A 10812-nucleotide genomic window follows, 5' to 3' on the forward strand; every position below is an offset into this window, starting at 1 on the left:
AGATCCCAGCGCCGAACCTCCCGCCGAGCTCTTGGGGGGGTAAAGGGGATTCTTCCCTGTTCCAAAATCAGATTTTGGACGTGGTTTTGAGTGTAGAGGGGTGATGCCACTCTGCAGGGAGGGAGGAGTATCCTTGGGGGCTTAAAATAAACGCAAACATTCTCCCAGGGCCGAAATTCTCGCTGAGCTCTTGGAGGGGTCAAGGGGCTTCCACCCTGCTCTAAAATCAGATTTCGGATGTGGTTTTGGGTGGAGATACAGGGTGGTGCCACACTGGGGGTGCCAGCGAAGTGCAGGGAGGGAGGAGTGTCCGGAGGGGCTTCAAATAAAGATAAAAATCCTCCCAGCGCCAAACCTCCCATCGAGCTCTTGGAGGGGTCAAGGGCGTTCTCCTCCTACTCTAAAATCGGATTTCGGACGTGTTTTGGAGCGTAAAAGTGGTGGCATGGGGTGATGCCACCCCACGGGGAGGGGAGGAGTGTCTGGGGAGGGCTCAAATAAAGGCAAAAATTATCCCAGCGCCGAAACTCTCGCTGAGTTCTTGGAGGGGTCAAGGGCGTTCTCCTCCCACTCTAAAATCGGGTTTCGGACGTGTTTTGGAGCGTAGAGGTGGTGGCATGGGGTGATGCCACCCTGCAGGGAGGGAGGAGTGTCTGGAGAGGGCTTCAAATAAAGGCAAAAATCATCTCTCGCTGAGTTCTTGGAGGGGTCGAGGGGGTTCTCTCCCCGCACTAAAATTGGATTTCAGAAGCGTTTTGGGTGTGATGGGGTGGTGCCACACTGGGGGTTCCAGYGAGGCTGCAGGGAGGGAGGAGTGTCCTGGGGGGCTTCAAATAAAGGCAAAAATCGGAGGGTTTCCTCCAGAGCCAAACCTTGGAGAGGTCAAGGGGGTTCCACCCTGCTCTAAAACCAGATTTTGGACCTGGTTTTGAGTGTGGAGATGGTGGCACCGGGTGGTGCCACACTGCAGGGAGGGAGGAGTGTCTGGGGGGCTTCAAATAAAGGCAAAACCCGCAGGGTTTCCTCCCAGCGCCGAACGTCCCGCTGAGGTACGGGAGGGGTCAAAATGGTCCTCCTGCCGCTCCAAAATCAGATTTTGGATGTGTTTTTGAGTGTGGACACGGGGTGGTGCCACCTTGCAAGGAGGGAGGAGTTTCCTGGGGTGCTTCAAATAAAGGGAAAAATCCTTCCAGCGCCAAACCTCCCGCTGAGCTCTGGAGGGGTCAAGGAGGTTCCACCCTGCTCTAAAATCGGATTTTGGATGTGGTTTTGAGTGTAGAGGGTGATGCCACACTGCAGTGAGGGAGGACTGTCCCGGGAGAGGTGAAGGGTGTCTTCCCCTRCTCTAAAATSGGATTTTGGATGTGKTTTTGARTGTGATGGGGTGGTGMYACACTGGGGGTGCCAGCGAGGCTGMAGGGAAGGAGGARTGGCCAGGGGATCTTCAAATAAAGGCAAAATCGCAGGATTTCCACKCAGAGCCGAACCTTCAGCTGAGCTCTGGGAGGGGTCAACAGGGTTCCACCCTGCCCTAAAATCGGATTTCAGAAGCGTTTTTGAGTGTGGACACGGGGTGATGCCACACTGGGGGTTCCAGCGAGGCTGCAGGGAGGGAGGAGTGTCCTGGGGGGCTTTAAAGGCAAAAATCCTCCCAGCGCCAAACTCCCGCTGAGCTCTGGAGGAGCCACGGGGGTTCCACCCTGCACTAAAATCAGATTTTGTTCTGAGGGAGCTTCAAATAAAGGCAAAAATTGCAGGATCTCTGTGCAGTTCAGGAGATGGGGAACTGCTCCAAGAATCCTCTTTTCTCCCACTTTCCCAGCCACCACAAATAATKAATTCTCTCTCTTCCCCCACTTGCCCAAAGCTCTGACCCAGCCCCACATCTCCACCCAGAGATTTGCGATTGGCCTCTCCCCSTGCTGGGCTCACCTGCTGCAAAACGGTTTTGGTGAAATAAAAAATGCCATAAATGGGTGAAATGGGAATTTTTGTGTGGGGATTTCTGCATGTGGCTTCCCCAAACCCAAACACTCATGGAAGGGAGAGCAAAACCTGGGGTGCTCCTGATTCCTTCACACACATACTCCAGCACTCTGTCTGCTGACAGGGCCTGGTCTGCATTTTTTAAATGCTAAAAGATGTAAAAAAACGGTCCAGGTTCATTTCTCACAGCTCTCAGGGTGAYGATGGCAGATAAACTGACAGGATTCATGTAACTGAGGGGTGTCCTGGCAGATAATGGGCAATTGGATTTAAAACAATACAAATTAAGACCTTAAAGGGGCTCATGARAAAGATGGAGAGGGAGTTTTAACTCAGGCAGGCAGTAATCGGACAAGGGGGAATGATTTTAAACCAAAAGAAGGAAGATTTAAGTTAAGTTTTAGGAAGAAATTCCTCCCTGTGAGGGTGGGAAGGCCCTGGCACAGGGTGCCCAGAGCAGCTGTGGCTGCCCCTGGATCCCTGGCAGTGCCCAAGGCCAGGCTGGACATTGGGGCTGGGAGCAGCCTGGGACAGTGGGAGGTGTCCCTGCCATGGCTGGGGTGGCACTGAGTGGGATTTAAGGTCCCTTCCCACCCAAACAATTCTGGGATTCTGTGACAAAATCCCCCTTGGAGAGATCACCCTCCAGCCCTCAGCTCCCCGGGTGTTGTATTAATGTAGGAGAGGAACATCAGAGCAGTCCCTCCCTGCACAAAAAATATTTATGAAACATTGTGAGGTGGCAAACCTTGTAAAATCTGCTCTATTTCTAGGAACTTCACCTGGGGATGGAACAAACATTGTGCTGCTGTTTGTCCAGTGTATTCCAGCAACTGGAAATTCTTTGATGCTGGGTTTGGAAAGGTTTTGGATCGGGAATGTTGCGATTCCTGCTGGGTTCTGCTCCCCGAGGGGTTGTGGCAGTGCTGGTGACCCCTCTCCTGTGTCCTGACACCCCTCCAGCGATGGGACCTGTGCCCTGGGGGGCTCTGATCTCGTCATCTAATGGGAAGCAAAGTCCAAAGGATGCCCCGTGGAAGGTGGGGAGGTTTCTCATGGTCTGGGGGTCCCTGAGATCCAGATTCCCCCTCCCTGGCAGATCTCTGTCATCCCACAGCCGAGCTGTGCCTTACCCTCATCAGAGCCTGGATCCCTTCCTCCAGGTCCTTTAGCTTCTCGTACACCCTGTCAGAGGTGCCGAAAAACAGGTTGTTGGTGAACACCTTGCTCAGGTACTGCACCGGGCCCAGCCAGGACTGAATGAGAACCAGGGAAAACCGCAGGAGCTCCATGTCCTGAAATCAAGACAAGAAAGGGGGGAAGCTGCGTGGGTGAGGGGCTTGGTGGAGCATCCTGCTCCCTCTGGGACAACCTGGAGTGACCCACAGGGCGTTCCTGTGCTTTACTCAGGGCATCCCCCAGCCCTGTGCCCTCATCCTCGAGCTGGGAATTTGTCATGCAACCCAGGAGGGKCGGCAGGGTTTAAACAGCAAAGAAGAGAGAGGAGGGAGGAAGCAGCAGAGGTCTCACAGGTGAAAACCCTCTGCCCCTGCAGTAGGGACCCTTCAGAGGGCTCAGTGCCCGCCCCAGGGCACCACTCACCGATTTCTGCTGGGCGTCCTCCTTGCCCGTGGGAGCAGGGATGGTTTCTGAGTAGCAGTAGGCTACCTGGGAGTTCTTGTTGGTGTGYCTTTGCTCCTCGGGGATGTAGCTGCGTTCCTGTGGGACACCCCAGACACACTCAGGCCATGGGCTGGGGAAGGGCACAGAATTCCCAAGAATTCCCCGTCCTGCAGGGTTCCTCTTTGCAGGGAATAAATGGAAGACAGGAGGTGCTTCTGGACAGGGTGGAGAGCTGGGGAACGGGAGCTAGCCCTGAGGGTGTTCCCATCACCAGGGCAAGGTGCTGAGCACACAGAGCACCTGGGAACAGGAGGAGACAATGCAAAGGGACAGCACATGGCACAGGGACAGCCCATGGAAAGGGGACAGCACATGGCACAGGGCAGACTGTGGCACAGGGACAGCCTGTGGCAAAGGGAGAGCCCATGGCAAAGGGAGAGCCTATGGAAAGGGGACAGCCCGTGGCAAGGGGACAGGTCATGGAAAGGGGACAGCTCATGACAAAGGGTCAGCACACGGCACAGGGACAGCCTGTGGCAAGGGGACAGCCCGTTCCAGCTCATGGCACAGGGACAGCCCATGGCACAGGGACAGATGATGGCACAGGAACAGCCCATGGAAAGGGGACAGCACATGGCACAGGGCAGACTGTGGCACAGGGACAGCCTGTGGCAAAGGGAGAGCCTATGGAAAGGGGACAGCTCATGGAAAGGGGACAGCTCATGGCAAAGGGACAGCCCATGGCACAGGGACAGCCTGTGGCAAAGGGAGAACCCATGGAAAGGGGACAGCCTGTGGCAAAGGGAGAACCCATGGAAAGGGGACAGCTCATGGCAAAGGGAAAGCCCATGGAAAGGAGACAGATCATGGCAAAGGGACATCCCATGGCAAAGGGACAGCCCATTTCAGCCCGTGCCCAGCCCATGCCATCTCCTGCCAGCAGACACTTGGTGGTTTGAGCTCTCACATTCTCCCAGGGACAAAGGTGGCCCACACAGGGAAGCCCTGCAGGACATCTGAGCCACCTCCCAGCTGCCCCCGTGCAGGAGGTCTGGACCGGGTAGAAATGTCCCCGAGGAGGAGGAGGAGGTCAGAGAGGGGACAGAGAGGTTACAGTGCCCAGACTGGTGGGACACAACCGCCCTGTCCTGTCACAATTCTTTCTCCTGCCTTGGAGCTGGCAGAGACAACAAGAGCTGGGAATTCTCCAGGAGGTTCCCCAGCCCTGGAGCCACCGAACATGCAGGAGGTTCCCCGAGGCCGCAGCACTCACAAACTCCTTGTAGGTCTCAGCAGCCAGGAGGTGCAAGTGCTGAGCCCTGAGCACGGCGTTGGCAAACAGGCTGGACAGGGGCACGGCCGGGAAGGTGGCGGCTGGCTGCGGCCACTGCAGTGCCACGGTGACCACGGCAAGGGCCAGAGGAGAGAGCCAGGAGCCTGCAAAGGGGACAGGAGGGTGCTGGGAGTCGCTGGAGCTGAGGAGGGGGTGGCACCTGGGAATTCATTCCCAGCCTGTGCTGCCCGTGCTGGATCCATGCTCATCTCCTGTGGTGCCCTGTTGGGTGCTGTGGGTGAGCTCAGCCCCTCAAAATCGAGGAGAACCCTTTCACTGGAGCTGCCCTGGGGGCTGGGGCCACTCCCGGTGTGACCAGCAGTGTCTGGTGTGACCAGCAGCATGTGGTGTGAGCAGCAGTGTCTGGTGTGACCAGCAGCATGTGGTGTGAGCAGCAGCGTCTGCCCGGCTGGAATTGTGGCTGCTCCATGAAAACGAAGTGGTGTCCCCATGGTTTTCCCTGACACACTCCTATTTTTCCATCAGCCTTGTCCCTGCCCTTGTGGGGACAAGAGCTGGTGGCATCACCTGCGCTGTGACTGGCTGCTTTTGCACCCWTGGTCACACCTGTAGGATTTGGTGATCAAGCCTAAAGGATCTCAGCCCATGACATCCAACACCAGTGTCCAGCTGTGCTCACACAGCCCACAGAGCTCAGCTCAGACCAAGACACTCTGGAGGAGGAGGAATGGCCCRGAGCCTGCAGGACTTGGACAGAAGCATCTGACATCATCCTCATCCCTGCCTGAAACTCACACTGGAATGTGAGTTTTAATATCCCTGCCAATATTTATGACAATATTAACTGTTCTAACTGTGGCTTGGTCTTGTTCTTCAAACTCTCCATACTCTCCTCTCAAGGCTAAAGATTAATTCATGGCTGAAAGTCACATTGCAGGGAAAGGTTTTCTCTTTCATGGATTTATAAATTGCCATCTTCTAATTTAGGGATTAAATTATTACACACAAGGAGTGTGTGTAGCCCACCAGAGAACCAACCCATCATCATCATCATCATCATCATCATCATCATCATCATCATCATCATCATCATCATCATCATCATCATTCTCCTGTCACCCTATGAACCCAGCACTGGCCATCCTTTAAAACTGAAATAAAAAGTACCTGGAGCCATTTCTGCTGCTGAGTTGCTCAGGTGTGGCTTGGTCGGGAGTTTTCCTCCTTCCATCTGCGGAAGGGACCCGTGGAGCTGCCCCTTATATAGCAGGGGGTCTGCTTAAAATGGATCTGTTTGAAACGGATCCACGATCACAACAGCAGCTCYGCACTTTGCCGCTGCATAAATGCACGAGTGCTCAAGGCAGTGCCACCTCATTTTCACAGATGTGCAGCTTTGTTTGCCTCGGGATGAAAGCGGGGCTCCACGATTTCACCACCTTCTCCTGTTTATTGCAGATAAGTTTCCCTGGTGGCAGTGAGGCCCGTTGCAGATCAGATCGTGGTGGCATTTGGTTGTGCCCTCCTGATGCTCCTGGCCCACAGCTCGCAGGGCTCACTGGCCAGATGGGGACACTTCTGGCTTAAAGCAAGTGGCATCAGCAGAGGTTTAGGTTGGTGTTGTGGTTTGAATGAATTTAATGGGAGCAAAACACTCCTAAGTTCTAGCAAATTTTTTTTTCTTCTCTTTTCTCCACCCGGGTCCTAGAGACAATTTTTTTCTACAGAGAGGAAAGTGAAAAGAAAAGGGGGGAAAAAACCCCTATTTATTCAAAAATTATATAAACACAAAGAAAAAAAAACCTGTGGAATTAGCTGTTAGATCCCAAAGTCTTTCTCTTCTCTCCTGGGAGTAGCTTCCCCTCCGGGCCCCCAGAGGGGTTCGACAGAGTCTCTCTCCGATAGTTCACTGAAGGGTCTTTCTCTCTGCCGTGCCACGAGAATCCTCCAATTCTCAGATGATGAAGAGGAAAAAAAAAACCAAATTCGAGGAAAAACAAGTCCAAAGAAAGGCAGAAAAAGGAGCAGTCTCAGGAAGAGCAGCTTCTTTTTCTACCGCTGATCCCGAGAGAGAGAGAGCGAGCCTCCCGAGAAAAAAAAAAGTCTGTGTCTTGTCCCTTTCTCTCCCATTGTCTTTGAAGGGAGGAACATCACCAAACAAACCAGAGCAGTTTCGATTATCATGTATAGTTACAGAAGGGTTGTTTAACTTTCTTCTAATATAAGCAGATGATAGGAATACAATACTCAGCTAACCTAGGACAGTTGGATATTGGGAMATGTTCTTCACTGAAAGGGTTGTCCAGCCCTGGCACAGMTGCYCAGGGCAGGGCTGGAGTCCCCATTCCTGGATGGGTTTAAAGCCCTGTGGATGTGGCAGCTGGGGACAGGGGGTGGTGGTGGCCTTGGCAGTGCTGGGGGAACRGTTGGACTCGATYGCAGAAACCTTTTCCACCTTAAATGATTCCATAATTYTGTGATGTTTTCCTCTCCATTGYTCATGGGGAAAGATCTGACTGTATGTTTTCAGATKAATCCCATTTCTGCCAAGGAATTGCTTCCATTTTCTCCCAAAATGTTGGAARTTTATCAAATGCTTTTGCTGACCTGGTCAGTCACAGGTGTGACAGGAGCTCTCCTGACCAGCTGCTGGTTTGGATTCCAACCTGCCCAGTGCAAATCCAGAGCTCTGGGAGCTTTCTCTGACCCCCAGCTGGACAAGAATTTGGAAAAACCTGGTCATGAGCATCTCCCTGCTCCTGCCTGAAATGGAAACGTGAAATTGAGAATTGAGGAGAGGGAGRTTGGAGGGGTGGGGAAGAGAAGATGGGGAAGAGAATCAGAGAATCAGGGAATGGTTTGGGTTGGAAAGGACCTTRAAGCCCCTCCAGTGTCACCCCAGCCATGGCAGGGACACCTCCCACTGTCCCAGGGGACTCCAGCCCTGTACAACCTGGCCTTGAGGAAGAGAGGCCACAGCTCACCCATCCTGCTTTTGGGAGAAGACAGAACCTGGGGTGGGCAACTCCAGGAGGGATTTAAAGCCCCGTAAAGCCCCGATTGCCCCAAACCGCACTGGTCTGGTGTTGGTTTGATGGTCAGGGACTGTCCCAGGTCGGGAGGTGATTTGGCTCCCCCAAACCCCGCGTTTGCTGTGTGTGGCTCCGGTTTCCAAGCAGCAGCATCACCCCCGGAGCCGCTGGAGCTGCAGGAGCAGAGGGTGGAGAGCTGCTCAATAAAGATGAGCGAGAGCGGGSCCGTTCCGAGAAGCCCCCGGGTGTTGCCGCTGGAGACGCGGTGGTGTCACGGGGAAATGTCAGCCCCGGAACAGAGGGTCCTGCGGCTATCAGGTGTCCCGCCACCTCACGGCGGCAACATCTGGGCGTGTTTTTGTGTTTTTGTGKTTTYGTGCTTTTGTGTTTTTGTGTTTTCTACCCCAGATCGTGTTTGAATCTGTCAGTATCCGCCCCGCAGCTCCCGGCGCAGCCCGGAACGACGGCGCTCTCACTGCATCTCCTGAGTGTCCTGCCCGGCTCCGGCGGCCAGAGCGGATCTAAATCCGCATGATTTGTGCCGCAGCCAGCAGGGAGAGGCCGGGCTGAGCCGGGCTGAGCGCTCCCCGAGGCCGGGTTTGTCCCCGGCGATGTCTGAGCGCTCAATGAGGCAGAAGCGGCGCGGGCAGCGCGTGATGGATGAGCCGGGGGCAGAGCCGCGGTTGCATAAGCGGCTCCCAAACCTCAGCCCAGCCTTTTCTGTCTCTCCAATTGCTGCATTTCCAGCCCGGAGTATCCCGTCTGAAGCAGCGTCACAGCCCCGTGATTTCCAAATTCCTTGGAAAAGAAAAAAAGCCCCGCAATTCTCGTGAGGATGGTCCCGTGTCCACCCACCTTTCCCTGAGTGTTTTAATGAGTGGAACAGCTTTCCTTGGAGGCTCCTGTGCTCCCGGGATCCTAAATTTCCTAAATTTCCTAAATTTCCTAAATCCTGACCCACAGCCCAGCCCTGCAGAGATGTCAGGAGGTGGGGGATTACCTCTCCTAAGCCCCTGCTCCAAAGGGAAATCCCATTTCAGAGTTTTGGGGTTCATTTACCGGAGCTGGCACTGCGGGGTTTTCACTGAACCCATGTGGAAAGATGAGGCTGAATCCCCAGGTTCAGGCCTCTAAAACTGCTGCCCTGCCCTGAGCATCCCAAAGCAGAACAGGGATTCTCCCTCTCCACAATTTCCTGGAGGGAGGTTGCAGCCGGGTCGAGGTCGGTCTCTTCTCCCAAGGAAAAGMGGAAATAGCCTCAAGCTGTRCCAGGGGARGTTYAGGTTGGATAYTGGGGAAAATATCTTCCCTGAAAGGGTTCTGCAGCCCTGGCYCAGCTGCCCAGGGCAGGGGTGGAGTCTCCATCMCTGGAGGGGTTTAAAGCCATGTGGATGTGGCRYTTGGKGACAGGTGGCAGTGGTGGCCTTGGGAGACACRATGATYTTGGARGGCTTTTCCAACGTGAATGATTCTGGGTTCTGTGATGGAATCAGGACAAAATTCAGAGGCTGGGCTGYACATGCTGATAAATTTATTGACATTAAATGAGTTTTAAACACAGATCAATCTCAATACAGACCAAAACCAGCCCCCATCTCCAGGTTCCTCAGAAACAACTCCAAGCATTTAAAATAAACAAGCAACCCCACAGAAATATTTATTTACTTCTGGGATTTTAAAAGAAGCCAAAGCCCTGGGCTGAGGGAGCAGCAGAGCAGAACTGGGATTACCAAAACTACTTTTATCACCAGTGACTCCTCACCAGCAAACAGCAAATTTTCCTCATATTTTGTATTATTCTGTTCAGCCACTGGTGTGTTTCCACAGAGCTGAGGAATCTGCTGGGAACTGGGAAGGCCAGAAAAAACCTCCCTCTTCCATTTGGAAACCGAGAATCAAAGATGGAGGGACGAGCTCTGCTGCTCCTGAAATCCTGGCAAATGTGGAAGCCAGGAACAGCCAGTTCTTCCCTCCAACTGTGAATGCTCCTTTCTTTAATTAACCAATTTTATAAGTAAAACATGCTTAAATAACTTCCATATATATGTGGCAGAACTAATTTGAGGGTAGTTTTATTTAGCTAATAAAAATCAATTTTAAAATGCTGGGTTTGTGCTGTTTAAACTGGATTTTTCAGTTAAAAAAAAAAAAAAACCTGAAAAAACTCCAGTTTTCCATAGAGCTGCCTCAGTGGTAAACAAGAATCATCCTGTTCTCATGAAAAGCCCTTTTTGCTCAGAATTTTACCCTTCCCTGGCTGTTTTTGGGGTGCAGAGCAGTTGCAGGAGCTGCTTGGACCCCAAAATGTCATGAGCCATCAGGGCACAGAGGCCTCTGAGAGGGGACAGTTTGAGCCACAGTGTCCTTGTCACTCTTGTCCAGCCAAGCCCCCAGCCCCACTGTCCCTCTCTGTCCCTCCCAGCCCTGGMCCTGAGCCCACCATCCTCAACTGCTGCTGCCACACCAAAATACTTCAATTACAAACCCAATCTCCAGATGGTTTTCAGCTTCTCCTTCAAGACCAGAAGTAGCTGAGAGTGCAGCTGCTGGTCCTGGGCTCCATTTTCCAGCTCTGGATCCTGGTGATTCCCTTTGTCTCACCCCAAGCTGATATTTTTGGATTGGGGAGGTCCCCCCATGGGGCCTCACATCCTCTCTTGGTTTTCCATCCCTGCCCACCCTCAGGGTGAAGTTTAAAGAGGTAAAGTTTGATTTGTAGTTAAGCTGGACCCACTAAAATCTGTTCTTTATTCCCAGGAAATCAACACTGGGGTTATGGGGCACAGGAGGATGGAGCAGGGTGAGGATTTACMCTTTATGACCTTTATTAGGACTTTTCAAGCAGCTGGAGGTTTGTGTCCCACAATTCCCAGCTTC

The 10812-nt window shown here is 53.1% G+C and overlaps 1 protein-coding gene across 1 annotated transcript; it reads right to left on the minus strand.

Moving 5' to 3' along the window:
• Positions 1 to 2894: 2894 nt before the first annotated feature.
• LOC130586144 (somatotropin-like) lies at positions 2895 to 6307 on the minus strand. Its single transcript, XM_057386859.1, has 4 exons — positions 6071 to 6307; positions 4883 to 5046; positions 3589 to 3705; positions 2895 to 3281 (listed from the first exon to the last, which is right to left on the minus strand). The coding sequence occupies exons 1-4, from the start codon at positions 6132 to 6134 to the stop codon at positions 3093 to 3095; spliced, it is 534 nt and encodes a 177-aa protein (XP_057242842.1). The 5' UTR covers positions 6135 to 6307; the 3' UTR covers positions 2895 to 3092.
• Positions 6308 to 10812: the final 4505 nt, after the last annotated feature.

The sequence above is a fragment of the Malurus melanocephalus genome, unplaced genomic scaffold, assembly GCF_030028575.1.
Source record: "Malurus melanocephalus ecotype Western Australia unplaced genomic scaffold, MMel_1.1 scaffold_1078, whole genome shotgun sequence".
NCBI classification, from domain to species: Eukaryota; Metazoa; Chordata; class Aves; order Passeriformes; family Maluridae; genus Malurus; species Malurus melanocephalus.